The sequence below is a fragment of the Talpa europaea genome (assembly GCF_964194135.1).
Source record: "Talpa europaea genome assembly, chromosome: 5".
NCBI classification, from domain to species: domain Eukaryota; kingdom Metazoa; phylum Chordata; class Mammalia; order Eulipotyphla; family Talpidae; genus Talpa; species Talpa europaea.
This window is the reverse complement of record NC_140071.1, coordinates 40,351,127-40,369,410: the sequence shown is the minus strand read 5'-3', so window position 1 is coordinate 40,369,410 and position 18,284 is coordinate 40,351,127. Positions and strand designations below refer to the sequence as shown.

At 34.5% G+C, this 18,284-nt stretch overlaps 1 protein-coding gene across 3 annotated transcripts in view; it reads left to right on the top strand.

The window, feature by feature from the left end:
* Positions 1 to 18,284, top strand: part of RASA1 (RAS p21 protein activator 1) — a gene marked incomplete at both ends in the record, with an annotated part of 88,959 nt that overhangs the window by 22,776 nt on the left and 47,899 nt on the right. For all 3 annotated transcript variants that reach the window (XM_084233984.1, XM_084233985.1, XM_084233983.1), the window contains 3 exons: positions 16,241 to 16,393; positions 17,285 to 17,420; positions 17,995 to 18,065. In XM_084233984.1, coding sequence (XP_084090110.1) covers positions 16,241 to 16,393; positions 17,285 to 17,420; positions 17,995 to 18,065 — 360 coding nt within the window. The remainder of the gene's footprint in view (positions 1 to 16,240; positions 16,394 to 17,284; positions 17,421 to 17,994; positions 18,066 to 18,284) is intronic.

Here is an 18,284-nt window from a genome sequence, read left to right as displayed (position 1 = left end):
CATCTGATCAGTCCCTGGGACGCAAAGTAAATCAGTCAAGGCCCTGCTCCCCCCCCACACCAGCGGCGTTCCCCATCATACCTCCTGTTGTATACCCATTGCCCAGGGCCATCAAGTGTCTAACTTGAAAGGAGCCTTGTACATACACAACTGACAGTATTGGGGGCTAAGGGAGATTGAGTCCAAGATGATGTAATAGATGATGACAGGGAGGATGATACAGTTGGATGATACACAGTTACAAAGTGTCTAGTGTTCATTTAACTTTGCCTAATATTGTGTGTATGTGTATAAATATTTTTAATGTTTTAATGAAACATTAAATGTTAATGTTTTAATGAATTAACATTAAATGTTAATGTTTTTAATGTTAAAATGAAAGTTTTAGTTTGGAGAGTATTTTGAATTTTTTATGTTTATCAGTAGGTATCAATTTTGTATCCTGTGTTTTCGTTCTTCTAATCAACAGAAATTCTTAATTTTAATGTAACCATTTTCCCCCTTATCATTTATGCTTTCAGTTGATAGTTAAGAAATCTTTTCCTGCCTTAAAGGACATTCTGTATTTGCCCATGTATTTTGTGGCAGCTTTGTTTGTCTTTTACGTTTAGAGGTAACATATATATGGAATTGATTTGTGTATATTACATCTAAGTTGTGTTCCTTTGGTTTACTTCTATCTTTGCAATGAATATTAATAAATGATAGTATGACTATGACTATTCTTCTGTTGAATGTATAGGATGGCCTCCTTTTCATTACTGAAATTTATAATTTGTGACTTTTTTCTTCTTTCGATTAGTCTTTTTTGGAAAGATTTATTTATTCATTTATGCATAGAAGAACTGGTGTATAGGCCAGAGGTGAGAGGAGAGGATTCACAATGTGGGGGGCAGAACAGGGGGATTTACTAAAATACACTGTTAAGGAGAGCAGCAGGCGAGACAGGAGAGGTCTGCTGTGCCATTTGTGCGTTAGCTCCCTGTGTGGGGGCTCAAACTCAGGCCATAGCAGTGATAGTGTTGAGATGTAACCTCTCTTTATGCCACCAGTGAGGCCCATCTTTTGATTAGTCTTGATAGAATCATCAGTATTTTCACTGTTTCCTAAGCCAGTTTTTAATGAAGTTTTATGTTACATGTTGCTTTTGATTTCATTAATTCCTTCTTGATTATTTCCTTCCTAGGTTTAGCTTTTTCTTCTTTAACTTCTTAAGGAAGATTAATAATTGTTGTTAGTCATTTTTTTAATGTAATAACCATTTAAAGCTACAGAATTTATTCCAAGTGTATCTACATCTACATGCCTCTTTATGTCCTATCTTAATTACCTTGAAGCACATGCAAAAATCCTAAGCAAATTCTTAGCACGCCAAATTCAGCAATACATTGAAAAGCGTAAACATCACAACTAGGTAGGATTTTACTCCAAGGATACAAGGAAGGTTCAGCATACACAAAATCTGTGTAATTCACCATATCAGTAAAAGCAATGACAAAAATTGTCATCAGTAGATGCAGAGAAGGCATTTGTGAAAACTCAGCATCGATTTATAAAAACTCTTCATAAAATGGGCATAGAAGGAACATACCTAGACATAATAAAGGCCTTATATGCCAAACCCACAACTGGCATCATACTCAATGGTGAGAAACTGAAAGCTTTTCCTCTAAGTTCAGGTTATGATGATAAAAAAGGAACTGACAAAATGAAACCAAATCAAACCCTAGAAATGTGACTGCAGAATAGAGGCTACTGGAGGGGGAGGAAGGATGGGCATGGGAACAAAGGAGGGGGGAGCCCAATGGCCTAGGGTAAAGGGTTATGGGTACTTTGGGGGTGGGGTGGTAACAACTTGTGTTTGAGAAGATTGAATCTATCCCCCTAAATCATAACTAATTGTAAACCAATGTTCCTTCCATAAAAGAAGAAACAAATTACGTCGGTTAACTACTAAGTAGTGGAAGGTTTTGTTTTTTGTTTTGTTTTTGGTTTAGTGATTTCTTGACTATTGCATTAAGGCCAGAAAATATACTCTGATTGATTGCATTCCTTAAAAGTGAGGCATCCTTTCGTATTCAGCATATGGCAGTTTTGATAAATGTTACTGGAGGTAGTTTTCTCTACACTCCGTCACATTGTATCTATGAATCATGATTATATCTTTGTTTCCTGATTTTTTTAATTTTGTTTGCTTCATTTATCAACTATAAGAGACGTATGTTAAACATTTCAATATACTGTGGTGGCTGTATGTTTTGATGTTATTGGGCATATGTCCTGTTAGTATAATATTAAATTCCTGGTAAATTGGTCCCTTATTATGAAGTTAAACGCCCCAAATTGTTTGTAGTAATAATTCTTAAAATCTGGTCTTTCTGATTAGTGCTTACAAAGTGTAAATTTTTCTGTCCTTTTGTTTTCAATTTTATATGGTCCTTTAAAATGTATGTTTAGGGCCTCCCCGGTGGCGCGTTGGTTGAGCGCTGGATTGCGAAACTGCCTGCAGCCTCTACATTGCCGGTTCAATCCCCAGCTGCTCCCCGGCCACCGGAGGAGGGTCCCACATGGCGCGCAGACCTCTCCTGCTATCCGCTGCTCCCCTCAGCAGTGTACTTCGGTCCTTCTGCCTGCTCTGCTCCCCGCTCTGGCTCTGGTGAATTCTCTCACCCTCCTGCGCTTCTGACTGTACCCAGGGCTTGTATAAATAAATAAATAAATCTTTTAAAAAAAGGTATCTTTATAAGTGTTTTATTTCTTACTCATTCTGATGATCTTGATCTTTAGTTGTTGCAATAGAGATTATAACAAATACTGTCTTATTATAGTATACTGAAAATAATTACTTTTACCACTTCCCTAGCAATGCTAAGAATGTAGAGCATTTGAAAATTACTTATATTTCTCTTTTTACATAATTTTCCTGAATTTTCATTGTACATATGCTTTGATACTTATTAGATAACCTATTGCCGTATGCAGTAAATATTTATTTAGAGTTACTGATATATTTACCCTCTTTAATACTGCCTTTCTGTACAAAACTTTTTTTCCCATGTAGGATTTCTTTTAATATCTTTTTTTGGTAAGCATCGGCTCTCAATAAATTTATTTTCCATTTATCTGGAAATATGCTTATTTTGTTTTTGAGGGATATTGTTTCTGGGTACGAACTTTTAGGTTTGTAGTTATTTTCTCAGAAATTTGGTTATACTGTGTTCTCCCAGCTTCCAGTATTTCTGTTGCAAAGTCAGCAAATTATAGTTTGACGATAATGATTTTTTGTTCGGATTGCTTTTAACATAGATTGCCATATAATATTTTTTATATATATATGTATCATCGTAGTTTTTACTACTGTGATTTTTTTTATATATATATATATTTTTTTTAATATAGAGGCATGCTTTATTTATTTGTTTGCTGGTTTGTTTGTTTGTTTTGTTTATACATGCACTGGGTACAGTCAGAAGCGCGGGAGGGTGAGAGAATTCACCAGAGCCAGAGCGGGGAGCAGAGCAGGCAGAAGGACCGAAGTACACTGCTGAGGGGAGCAGTGGGCGGCAGGAGAGGTTTGCGCGCCATGTGGGACCCTCCTCCGGTGGCCGGGGAGCAGCCGGGGATCGAACCGGCGCCGCAGAGGCCGCGGGCAGCTTCGCAACCCAGCGCTCAACCGCTGCGCCACCGGGGAGGCCCTACTGTGATTTTTTTTAAAGTTAATCTATGATATTTTATTTTGCTATCGTTTTAGAATTTAACTTGATTACAAAAACCTCTAATTATTTCAGGACTATTTATTGAATATTGATATGCCTCCCATTACATATTAAATTTTATTTACATGATGGCTGGAAATTATGCTGTTGGTTAAGTTATCTGGAGGGAAAGACATAGGGTGGATGAAGAGGAAGGAAGTATGTGTAATGTTTTAATTAGAGGAAAGGCTTAAGCTTGCTAACTATGGCAAGGAATTCAAAGATCTCATTGATTTGTAAAGATCAATTAGGTGATGATTGGCTGCCTTGAAGTTCTTATTTTTGTACATAAATTAACCATAATCTGTAAGAAAGATATTACCAAATAATTGCTGAAGTTACGTAAGGAAGTTATGTAAGGAATACAACAAACCATCAAGTAGAAGCTGAGGATTTTTAAATGAATTTTAAAGAATTCTATAAGCCTATGATATAAGGAAAGAAAAATTAGTTACGTCAAAGGAATGGAATTCATTATGAACGTATTAGTAAACCTAAAAAAGATGCCAAAGCTTAGGAAATTAAGAAATATCTGAAACATGTCAGTAAAATACAGTGTTGGAATTTATTATTTGATAATGAGGTCCTTTGTAACAGTTATCTTGTTTTTAAATAGTGACAACCAAAAATTCATAGCTAATGTGTTAGAGACTCTGTGGTCTTGATATAAATGAGAGGAAGAATTAAAATTTTGTTATAATATTGGTTATGGTCTTCCATATAGAAGTTGATATATTGAACTGAGACTGTTTGAGAAATAGGTTGGAATAACTTCCCTAGGGTTGATAGCCATTTCTCAGTTACTTTGATGATAGGATATTGGTTCTGAAGTCTGGGATTATATGAAACCCTTTCAGACAGTCTGTAAAGTCCAGATAGTTTCATAATACTAACCAAAAATTATTTGCCATTTTTACCTTGTTGACATTTGTACTGATGGTGCAAAGCAAAGGGAGGTAAAACTACTGGTACCTTGGTAGAAAATAATGCAGTGGTACCAAACTGTGTCAGTGGTCATTCTGTTCATCACTGCCATGTACTGGTGGTTACCAGTTTCATAAGACTGTCTTTTGATGTAGCATCAAGATTATTTTATTAAATAGCAACCCTTGAGTGTTTTCTATGAGGCAAAATGAAAAATGTACCTAATGCTATATTCCTGAGTACATTTTCTGGAGGAAAAGCAGTTGTGTGATTGAGTTGAGTGCTTAGCTTGCTACTTTTATGGTATGCTCTATTTGTAATATAAAGAGATATCAACAAAGCAATGAAATTTGATTAAACTTGTTATTCAAACAAATTTGAGAGTTTGACTTTTTTTGAAAAAGAACGAAGTGAACCTGTCACTTTAAGAAAAATATCTGGCAATATTTGGTGCTTTCAAGCAAAATTTGAGCTTTTAAGTAAAAATTAGAATTTTGGAAACCTTGTGTCTGCAACTCTGAGTTTGAGAGCTTCCCAAATACTAAGTGATTTTTTTAAAAAAATGATATTGATGGTTGTTGTCATAATTCCCTAAAACCACCAAAACAACTAACAAATCTCAGCAAAGCTCTTATACTCTCCGTAGGAGTGGATTATAGCCAAAGGATACAGAGTGAAAATGGCAAAGAGAGAAAGTGCCTACGATAAAGTAGAGGATACTAGATGCAATCTTCCTGTCTTTTCCCAGTACTTAATTCTCCCAGCCAGTGTATTTGATAACACCAATGAAGTATTGATAATCTGGAAAGCTCAGCTGAGCCTTCGTGTCCAGAAATACTATCTGAGAGGTTAGTCATAAGTCACAGTGTTAACAAACAACATGACATGACTCAGTATTCCCAGTAAACAAAGACACTCTGATTGGGCTGCATTTTTCAGAGGCTTAGGGGTTGTCTCTCAGAACCTGGACAAGGTGAAAACATGCATAATTTGGACAACCTATACCTAATTTACTGCTTAGTGGCAATATAAAGAATGTGACATTTTGCTGTTATGAAATAAAACATGTTGCACTTGAAGATCCTTATAGCTTAGTGAACCTGTATTGGTTTATGACTTTTGCACGATATTATAAAATTATATGATTAAGTGATAAGCCAGTAGATTTTAATGTAGCTGAGTATTGAATGTTTCTGATTAGTCTCCGTTTCACCTAACTTGTAAGTAACTATTAAAGTCTCACATACTGTGAACAAAAACAATTTACAGCAGTTGATTAAATGTGGAAATAGATTAAAGAATCTACTTATCTTCTATTAAGTTAAAATTGAAGAGTTGTATTAAAATGTGAAGTTGCTTCTCTTCTCATTAAAAGTTTTTTTGGAAAATATTTTCTTAAAAATTTTTTATATTAGCAATAACTCTATTATGTATTAATTTAAAATTAATAGTAAACATACTTAAGAGGTATTATATAGTTAATATTGCTAGATAAAATCCAAATAAATAAAATTTCTTCCCGGTGCATGAAAGGGCTTATGGTTTAGACAAAAAAACAAAACAAAACAAAAACAACCTAGTGTGGCGGTAATAAAAGGATGAGATGGGCAGCTAAACTAAGGGAAGGGTGTACTTATGACTTAACTCTCAGACATAACTGGAACCAGGGATTTGAGTGCTGCCATGAATCTCCATTTCCATCTCTATCTTTTGATCACATTCTATAGCCTCTGTCATCAGAGAAAGACTGACTCAGTTCTAATGTGAAAAAAAGTACTTAAAAAAGAAATTTTTACTCTGCTTAGTCCTCACCATGAAATGATCAGTTATGACTAGGTCAGATTCTTCAAAGAAAATGAAAGCTTCCTCAGAAGCCATGTGGTTGGAATTGGGAGAGAAAGTTCCCAGAAGAGGGTGGTGTGTGTGTATTTCCTGACTAGAGTGGTTGCTGAACAGGCAACTTCCAGATCAGCATGTGTGAGGGTCAACAAGTTCTACATATTGTAAATATTGTGAGAGTTCAGATTAAGAGAGCTTGGGGTGTTCAAATGATAATATTTCTGCTTCAGTATTTTGCTGAAAAAGTTCATGTGATCACAAAGCATTAATATGGTGGGTAGATTTTGTATTTAAAACATCACTTTGGGCCTGAGTGGTCTTTAGATGATTTCGTAGGAAGTGGTGGAATTTTGGTTCTGCCTGGAGACCTGGGTATTAGAATGATAAAAGATACCAAAATTGAGGGTGGGAAGACAGTGCAGGTTGAGGACATAGCTTGAATGGATTTTGGCAAGCTATGTGGATTCCAATAATGGATTATAACTTAAGAATTTCACTGTAGTCAGGGCATTTTGACAGGCTTGTTTTGCTAATCGTTCCACCCGTCATTGCTTACTGTGTTTAAAGCATTATAGCAGGTGCTAGAGTAGAAAATTGTGACGATAACTTAAATGTCACCAATATCCTCAAGTACCTTTCAACTTAGTGGAGACAATAGATGTGAAAATAAAAATGTTAAAAAAAAAGTATAAGAATTATACTTGGAAGCATGTATAATTCCAATTATAATTGGAAGCATGGTAGAAGATTATGACAAAGGGTATCAAGGAGCTGGAATTTAAGCTAGGAAGTAAAGAATGAAATGGATTTTTGTAAGCAGAGGACTGGCAATAAGAACATTTCCGATGTAAGATCTAGAGTTATGAAACAGTTGAAGTCTTGAAAGTGCATGCTTGATACATTCAGGAAGTGGCAATTAGTCCTTGGAGAGACTAGAAGACTCATAAATTTGTGAATGTCATGCCAATAATTTGGGTACTATTCTGCAAGCAGTGGGACCAGTTCAGCTTTGGAGTTGTGGTTCAGGCAGCTATTTTTAGAGATATTATTACAGATGTATAAAGAAATGGAAGAACGGTGAAACTAGACCTATTGCAGGAATTGCCACAGGACATGATGAGGAAGGATATTGACTGTGGGAAAGGAAAAGCATAGATAACAGCATAGAGAATTTGGAATTGTTAAGGTTTTTTAACTGATTGGATTTGAGGGAAACAGGGTAGAGGAGTAAGTCATTGGGACTGATGAGAGGTTTCTACTGGGTTGAATCATGTATAACTGCCTTTAAAAACCTAATTTCTGAAGAAAAATGCCTTCATTTTAAGATGACCTTTGTCCTCATTACAAAAAAATCTTAAATAGGTAAATCAAATTGGCAAACAGCAGAGAGGGAGAAACCGATGTTCAAAACTGCCTAAAACATAGAGGGTGCTTATAAATATTTGTTGACTCAATAAGTGTTTCTGCAGGACATAAGAACATAGAGGATTTACAAGAGAATATTGATATTGTAGAGCGCTTGAATGCTATCTACTACAGTCATTCTCTGTTCTGTGCTCCCACGGCTATTGCTGTGGCTGTATGAAAGCATCATCTGAGAATATTTTGAACTTTAAAAATATCCTTTAGTTATATTTCTGTTTGAGGAGGTAAAGTTCAGCAAATAATGTTATATAAGTGAAGTCTTAATTTTAAAGCCTGTACCTTTCCATTTCATCTGATAAGAGTTAGACTTATAAAGTACATTTCAAAGTGTAAAGTTTTCTCTTGTTCCTATTTCTGTGTATAAACTTTTTGGCCCATTCTTTTGCCTCTACCTTTGACTTGCTTTGTCTGAATCAGTTGCTACTCATCTGTTAGGTTTCAGTTTTAGCTATCAATATTTCAGGAAATAAATACTAACATCTTGAGACTGATGTTTTTCAATATGCACCTTCGTTCTGGCACTTACTACACAAGATAGCAATTGTTTGTATTTTCTATTAGATCATATACTTATATGGTATCCTATAGTTTTAACTTTTATTTCTACCAATTAGTGTAATGCTTGACGCATAGTGTGTTGGAAATGGGCAATGTTAAATTATAAAGTTTGTAACCTCAAGATTTAGTGTTTTTTTTTTAAGAAATAAAAATACAGACTAAGAAATGTTTTAGCAACAGTACATAACCACTGAATCACCATATTCTCCAAATTTTTAGATTGAACATTCTGAAATTAAAAATACAGTGTTTATTTTTAAATAAAGGATTGCTTTTAGGTAGATTACAGTTATGTTGCAGCAACGCATTGAAGTAGATGACCACAAGACCATTCCTTGCCCCATTTTCCTGCACTTAGTGGTATAATGCTGTAATTGTTGAAGTTCTAAGAAAAACTCAGCTTTAAGAATTGGTAGTTTTTGAGGAATGAAACTACACAGATAGAAGGGATTAAAGATGAGAAGTAGGAATTGATGCTAGCCTGCTAGTGAGTATGTACTTTCTTTTGTAATTTTTGTTTATTGCGTAACATTTTGGGAGAGAGTATAGTTTTTTTACCCTTCATTATCTAGTTTCTAGGATAGTGGGAGTTAAGAGTAGTGAGAAAGGAGAGTATCTTGGTTGAGTGCATTTCAGTATAAAGTTTTCCCTATATAAACATTGTGATCATCCCCACTTTTTGTACATTAATATTTCTGCAGATTGAATTTAGAGGGGGATAGACCATGTGACAGTGCTCTTTTTTTTTTTTTTTTTTTTTTTTTTAAGAAATACTCCCACAGAACTAAAACATCTTTTGGATTCTGCAAATATGTTACCTGTGGTAAAAAGAAATAGAACTTATGTCTCTTGGCTTTGAGCTGATTTTATCTGAGACATATAGCTACATAAATATGCAAATATACACATAATTGATATTTGCCTGAACAAACAAGATATACAACATGTACATACAAGTATAATTATCTATATTTTACATGATTTCTTTTCAAGTTTAATTGGTCCAAGGAGCACTACTCCTATTAAACTTAGCTTAGTAGTTGCTCAGATAAATTTTCTAATGACCAAATTTCAGTTTCTCTGCAGAGAGATACAAAAAAAAGATCCAGTAAATCACTTAGTATAAAGCATATTTTTTTTACTTTTACCTTTATTTTACAAACTCAATTTTTTTTTCCTAACCATCAACTCAGACTATATGACTGACTGTAGGAATTATGTTGTTTAAAGGCAGTATGGGTGCTTTAGGAAATTTATAGTAGTTTTAGCAAGTTTATTTGTGTATGTCTTACTAACTTGAAATAAGCAATTTAGTATCATTAAGGACAAATGTATGAAAATCTGAATAGAACTTTTGAGAATTATAGAAAAACGTTAGAAGATTACAATATTATTAGGCACACAATGTTCCAGGTAATTCAGATGACAAAAGAGATTTCTTGATAGTTGGATTTCTTCATGTTTCTCTCTCTTTGGTGCCTGTGAGTGACATAACTAAGAGGAGACCATAAAGAAAAGCAAAAGTAATTGATGTGCTCAGAACTTCAATTGAGTTTCCTTTTTAGAAGGATGTCTGTTGGTAGTAGCACTACATTAGTCGTTTTCTACTGTTTTCCAGTTAGGATTGTCAGGTTTTAAATAATTTTGTAGTCTGAATGTAGTTTACATATACTTATACCAGGTTTTCTCCTGATCAGGAGAGACAGACTAAAAAGCACAAAGCCCTTTCTGTGTCCTCTCAGATGTACTCTACTGATGTTGAACATGTTTATAGAAAAATAGCATGTGATTCCAAATTTAAAAGTAAAATGATTACCGCAACTTGTCTTTTTAATTGTTGACTTATTTAATATATACTTTTATTTTGGATGTGATATTTTAAATAAACTGTTGCTTTGAAGGAAAAAAGGGATGGATTTGATAATCATGTATGTAAGATTTCACAACAGAATCACAAAGCTACTAAGACACTGTATATACGTCTTAAATTTCTTGCTGTTTCTTTTCCCTTCTTGATAGAGAGGGAATGTTAACTTTTAAATAGGGGAACATTATGTATTTCATTAAAGTGTTTCCTTGGTGAATTTAGGTAACAGTATCTCAAATACAAGCTCTCTTATACTCCAAGGAATATATCCTTATTGATAAAAGAGGAGAGCTATTTGAGGGATTCCTTCTTAAATTGCTAGGAGAAATGGAAGAATTTCTAGTTTATGACTAATATGGTGCCTCCTCCTGCCTCAATTAATAAGTACGCTCCTTAATATTAAAAAAAAATTATGAGATAGGAAATTTCCTCTTAAAATCAATGCTTTAGCAGAAACAAAGATTGGTTTCTCCTGTTTGGTCTAAAAAATTAGATGGAGGGTAACCAAGACAGGTAGTTAAGATGACAGTTGGGTCTCAAGTAAGTAACAGATTAATTGTGCATTATGCAACGGTCATAAAATTTGAGATTTTCCTTGGGACTGTAGTCTTAGCATATCTCACTCCCTTTGGTAATGGTTTAATAATGTTTATTTTTACTGAACACTTGCTATCCATTAGATATTCTCTAAGCAATTATATGTATGAGTTATTTAATAATAATGTCAAGCCTACTTTCTATGAGGTAGGTACTATAAATACATGCCTTTTTATACATGAGAAAACTGAGGCTTAAAAATTAGTCATTTGCCCATGTTTGTGCAACAAGGTGGCAGAGCTAGGATTCATGCACAAACCTTGCTTTCAGTTTTTATTCTTAAACTATGTAGACTTTGTAGTACTCTTTCATTTTTATATTTTATTTGGAAGGCTTTAGGACAAATATTCTGAGGTTGAGATGGACATTACTTTGCCTATTTTACAAGTAATGATAACCAGGTCCAAAATGTAGAGATTTACAGTAATGGAGAAGGTTCTGGTAAGTCTTAGTATCTTAAATTATAGGAAATATCAGCATAGCTATCCTTCTATAAGTTCTATCAGCCTAAAGTGTTTTCATAATTCTTTCAAAAAGAAATAGCAGTCCTTAAAGCTCAGAACTTGCTTACTAACATTGAATAATACGGACATTGAAGAATGGTTTGTTTTGTTTTACATTGGCAGGTCTGTCAATCTAGACTTCAAAAGTCTATTCCAACATTATGTTTTATGATTGGACACTTCTTCCCCTGTTTAACAAATGCTTTAAAAATTAATATTACTATGTGACAGGTACAGTCTATAAGTTATAATTGTCACAAATGTAAATATAGTAAAAAATGTATGTAGGTGATTGAGTTCACAGATAATCGGTATTCTCATGCTCCACTCAGAATATCCTCATAGCCCTAATGTGATACTTCATATAGTCTATCTTCCTTTGAAGAATTTTAGATTCCAGTTGCATTTTATTTATTTTTACTTATTTGAAAACAGTCACCATCAAAGCTACCCTTAGCAAGATATAATATGGCTTTACTGTAAAAACTTAGAAAGCTTGTCATATTTTTTTCATTTCATCATAATGATGCTACTGTAACTGTACAGTTAGAAAATAAAGCATTTTTGTTAAATCTTTTAGATTTACTCAATAGGGAAGTTTCTCCTCTGGGGGGAATGTTGTATTTTTAGAATGTGGATGTTTTGAGAAACCATAATCCACATTATCTTTTATATAAAATAAAAATTAAGATAATGTCTTCTTGGCTGATGAAATTAAATAGACTGTATAATGGTCTGAGAAATTGCCACCTTAGGGACTCTCAATCTCTTGATAGGTAAAATTTTTGTTTATCCAAAAGATCATACATTAAAAAGTGGTTGACATTGTTTTAAAGTAGATCAAAGGACTAGTAGTTAATGAATATATTGATAGAAATTAATATAAATTTGTGAAAGATTTCAGCCAAATCATATCACATTAGATTTATGATTTATTTATATAACATTTGTTTTAAATGCATATCATGATGGCATATACAGTTTAAATACAAGGTTATTTTTATGTAGTGATTTTTTTTGATTTCCAGGTTTTTAAATGGTACAAAGATTGCATATTATAAGAACAGTTTAATGGGAGTGCTTTTTATGTTTCAGTAATAGCTTTAAAATATCTGTGCATATACATTTAAAATATTTTTGTTACTGTGTTTTACCTTAACTTGAAGTCAGTAGTGAAGATAATTGAAGAAATTTAAGTTTTGAAGGAGACCATTCCATTGTTTTTTTTTTTTCTATGACAGCCCAAGACTTGTAGCACTGGTATGTTTTGACACTTTTGGAGGATCAAACTCAAGTACATATGTGTTCTTGAGCCTATTGTTGAATAATGTAATTTTAGTTTATAATTATAATCAAGAATTCACATGTCTCACTATGTATTCAAAACTTAAGAGCTTTTGGCATGAGGGGAATTACTAAAATTGAGGGAAACAAAGATCTTTATTAAGGTCTTTGTCTTGAACTGAATACATATGTTTTAATACCAAAGTCTTACAGATATACAAACTAAAAACAAATATATTTTTCATATAATAATAAAGATCTTTGGTGTAATTTTTAAAAATTATACAATGTAATTATATATAATGTAATTCTTATACAATGTAATTGTGTAATGTTTATTTCAAGGTGAGTTTTCAAGATGGAGATTAAATAAAATCTTAAATCTTGAAATTTTACATAAAACTCAACAGAAATTTAATAAATATCAAGTACATAAAAATGGGCTTCGCTTAAAATTATCCTTAATTTTATCTTTGCTGGATGTGTAAATCTGTTAGGTATATTAAGCTGCACTATTTTAGGTAATAAAGAATATGCCAATTTCTTATACTAAGTATGTCCCATGTATTTTCAGAAATAAAAAAACTTGGGGACCGGGGTCCTGTGCCGGGGTACCCCTATCGCCCCTCAGGTTCACCTTTGCAGTGGTCCCCGAGGACCTTCGTAGGGGCCCTGCGGGCATCAGGCCTTCCGGTCCAGTCCACGCCCCAGAGACCCCACCCGTCATCCTTGCCAGGCCACTGAGGTGGGCGCTCAGACCAAACCAACCAAAAAGTGTTTTTGGGAAAAAAAGAGAAATATCACACTATATCTTTAAATCGTGTCCACGCTCGTCTCCAGGCCTTGCCACAGAAGGAAGACTGTACGGGCGTTCCTGGCTATGCACGCTAGTCGGCACCCCCAGACGAGAGCCGCAGTGCATATTAGCACCTGCTGGCAGCGGCTATGGGCCACATTGACTGTAAACTTGAGGCCCACTTGAGTGCAGGCTCCTAGTGAGCAGATACCAGACCGCGTCGTTTACCCCTCCCCTCACTGCCCTCTCAGGACATGAGCTACACCTGCGGATGCCGAGTTTATGAGGCGTTTACATCACCTCACCATTGCCAAAGCAGACGCGTTCCCTCCAGAGAAGTATTAGTAGCCTTAAAGCCAGGCAGTGAGAAGGGCCTGCCCAGCCCCCTAGCGGGTTAAGGCTCAGTGCTACAGTGCACCTCTGCTGCTACGGCCTGATGTTCGATACCCGGCCCAGGGAGCCAACCCACCCACGTAAGGTGCATGGGCCTCCTCCTGCCCACTGCTCCCCTTGGTGGTGTAATTCAGTAATGTTCACCCTTCCTGTGTGTCTCTTCCCCCCCACCCACTCCCCGTGTGTCCCCTCCCTCGTGTGTGTTCCCCCCTCCTCTGCCTATTCACTCTCTCTCCCCCCCCCCCCAACATAAAACAGGAATCCCACAGCATAAAATATGAGACCACGTGTAAGAAATGTGTTGGGAACATCAAGTTAGTTGAACTGAAAACAAGGAGAGCTCATCAACGTGTGAGCAAGAACTCACAGCTAAGGTGGAGACGGAGCAAGTGTTTCATTTAAACCAGTGTTTTCAGCTGATTAAAAATACATGCTTACAGGGGCCTCCGCGGTGGCGCAGCAGTTGAGTGCTGGGTTGCGAAGCTGTACGCAGCCTCTGCAGCACAGGTTCGATCCCTGGGCGAAGGGTCCCACATGGCGTGCAGGCCTCTCCTGCTGCCCACTGCTCCCCTCAGCAGTGTACTTCGTCAGTCGGCCTGCTCTCTCCTCTGGCTCTGATGAATTCTCTCACCCTCCCGCGCTTCTGACTGTACCCAGTGCTTGTATAAATTAAAAAAAAAAAAAAAAAAACAAAACTATGCTTACAATGCCCAAAAAGACTTGTAGCCTAGAACTTCAAAATTTTGCTCTCCTCATACAGATAGCTAGATTTTGACTCTTCAAGGAACTTTAATTATCAGTAGTCTAGGGCCTCCTTGGTGGTGTAAGGGGTTAAGACACAACCTATGAAGCCGTTCTTCAGCTTCTGCAGCATGCGTTCGATCCCCGGCCAGCCAAGGAGCAACCCACACAGCGCAGCAGACCTCTCCTGCCTCTTCCACTGCTCCCCTCAGCAGTGTATTTCATCAGTCTGCCTGTTCTGTTCCCTGCTGTCTCTGGTGAATCATTTCACCCCCCCCACACACACACAACTCTGGTCTATACCCCAAGCTCTTGTATGCATAAATAAATAAATCTTTAAAAAATATTAGTCTAAATAAAATACTCCCCATAGATTAAAAAAATTTTTAACTTTGGAAGTTAAATTTACTTAATCTCAAAGATAATGGTTGAGCTAGAATTTTAGAGAAATGCAGTCAGTGTTGATCTTTCCAATGTATCTCTGTTACTAAGTTTACAATGTTTTTTCTTATTAAGTTATAATGAAGCTCCACTATTAAATTCTTATTTCTGTCTTCTGCATAGACTTCCAGTTAGATGTGTTTCTAGATAAAAAGGAAAATTAATTATTTTGAGCAGTTTCAGGTTTTGTAAAAAAAATGAGTCAATAGTAAGCTTTCATTATAGCAGACTTACAGAAATAATCATCGTATAATAGTTTTGTCTATTGATGACTAGATGGTACATATCTATTGCATGTCTATTATGGCTAGCTATTACATATAACAGTATAATATGAATATTCATTTCCTCTGTATGTTTGAAGTTAGAGTAGAAGTACCAAAGGATAAGTTTTGATGCCTAATGTAATAAAAAGTAAAAATATTTCATAATAACTTGTGAATTAGTTACCATGACCATGTGAAAATAGAAATCCATTTTAAATGTGCTTCTGTTTTTATCAATTCATGATTCTTTTATAGGCTTAAATTAAGAGCAGGAAAGTTAAAGGAACAAAGGACAAGTTGCCTTTAAATGTGTGGTTATAGAGTAGATCATCTTAAGACCCAAGGGGATTGATTATTAGCTTCATGTTGAAATGGGTATTAGAATAGTGTCCATTAAATAGGGTCATTCTAGTTCTCCATCTCAGGGAAAAATTCTAAAATGAATCAGTTTATTTTCTTCTAGGTGCCATGTGTCTTATTATGCCTAGTCTGGGTTCCTTAGTCTGTTGAGAGATAGTAAATCGATTGTTTCTATTTGCCTATCCTACTTTTGTGTACAGGTAAGGATTTGATTGTAGCGTCTGTGTCTTGAACAGATACACAGTCCTGGAGATCAAGAGATGAACAGAAATGAAAGAGGTTCTCATGTGAGATGGTTAGGATTGAGATTATAGAACAAATTGAAAAACTAATTTGGAGGGAGATTGAGAAGTTAAAAACGGTTAAAATCAGATTAACTGTTTCAGAGTAAAATGTAAATGAGTAAGTTTTATGTAGCAGTATCTTTTCAAGTACCAATAGTATATTTGATTGCTATTTTTATTCTAATCTATTGCTTTTTTCCCCCATAGGTGGTATCATGGAAAACTTGATAGAACTATAGCAGAAGAACGCCTCAGGCAGGCAGGGAAGTCCGGCAGTTACCTTATAAGAGAGAGTGATCGGAGGCCAGGGTCCTTTGTACTTTCATTTCTTAGCCAGACAAATGTTGTCAACCATTTTAGGTAAGTCATTATTTCTATTATGAGGCAACATAATATAACTATCTTGCTGCAGTATTCACAAATATACCTTCTTTTAATAGAGTTCTGAATGATATTTAAATAATGGAGAAAGATTTATTTGCATTAAATGATTTAAATCAGTGATTTTGGGGTAGATAGTGAATTTTGTAGTTTTGTTTAAAAACATTTTTTTATTGGGATTACTGTGCTAATTCCAAATCATTGCTTTTAAAGTTGTGAAGAATTACAAAGAAACTGGTAAAATACAGGATATAGTATTTAAGTGTCAATAGTTTGTGCCCTTTTTTTTTTTGCTTCACTCTTCTGAAACTTTGAAAACAGCCATTTCAATTTAAAAAGGCATATGGGTTTTGAAGTACAGATCTCAAAGTCTCTTTGTAAAGTATATATTTTCAGTTTTATGGAAGAAATTGTAAAATAATGTAACATCTGTAAAGTTAACTGATAAAATGTTTGTTATTCCATGATTTTTAGATTTTAATGTAAGCTGTGAGGGTATTCATATACCACATTTAGAATACAAAATTATTGTCGTGTGTAAAGAGTTTGAAAACTACTTTTAGGCAGAGAAAAGTCATTAAAATTGGTGTTCAATCCTTAGTACAGAAAGAAGTATCTTACAATGGATTTATAAATATTTTAATGAATTTTGTAACTAAGGTTTATAAATCTCTGTTTCATATCAAATGTGAATATATTTAAGAGAAATAATTTTAAGTAATTTGCATGTGGTGATGGTATTAATAAGTGTTGGTTTAATACAGAGATACAGATAAAAGGAGAAAGTATAATAAAAATTAAGGAACTTGGTCTTCAAAATTGACTTTAAAGTTTGTTTTTGTTACTTATTTTTTTTTCCTGAACAAATAGGATTATTGCTATGTGTGGAGATTACTACATTGGTGGGAGACGTTTCTCTTCACTGTCAGACCTAATAGGTTATTACAGTCATGTTTCCTGTTTGCTTAAAGGAGAAAAATTGCTTTATCCAGTTGCACCACCAGAGGTAAGTAAAACTTAAAATATTTCAAGTCTTTATTATTTTATTAATAGGGTTACCTTTTGTTTAGTTTTTTTGGTGATGTTTATTATAATTCAAGAAGTATTTGAATTGCATTACATTTTAATTTTTGTTGTAAAGAATTGTCTGGTAAAACCAAACAATATCTTTTTTTAAAAAAAGTAATTTTACTGTAACTTTGTGATTTTAGATTTTTTTTTTATAAAAACGTATGTAGGTAGCTTAAATAATTTTTGAATGCATGAGGAGTAATTACTGATATAGTGTTAATCACCAAAATTGCTTCAGGATTTTGAATTTTGTTTTGCATCATCAGAAAAGTCAATATGTTCTATGTCACTTATTTAAAACTATTTTGTTAATTGCTTTTTTAAAAAGTCATATTTTTAAAAGAATTTGTGGAAAAACATTTCTGAGTTTTGGATAAATTTGAACTCAGTGAAAAACTAGTTTGTATGATCCTGTGGAATTTATAGTGTGGATTTTCATTGGTTTTTAACTTTGTGTGGACATACCTGATTTAGATGTGAAAGGATTATTTTTTCCTTATGGTTTCTAGCCAGTAGAGGATAGACGGCGTGTTCGAGCCATTCTTCCTTACACAAAAGTTCCAGACACTGATGAAATAAGGTATGTAATAAAATATTCTCTGTAGTAGGCATTTGAAACAGATATTTGAATGACTTTAAAACTTTATTGCTCTTGGAATAGGAAGGTTTTGGAACTTGAGGAAATAGCATCACAACATGGTAAAGGTGTCTTTTAATATTGATTTCATTATTCTTGTGTTGACTTTCTATTCAGATCGTGAATTTGGATCATAGAAGTAACTTAGCTTTTATTAGACTG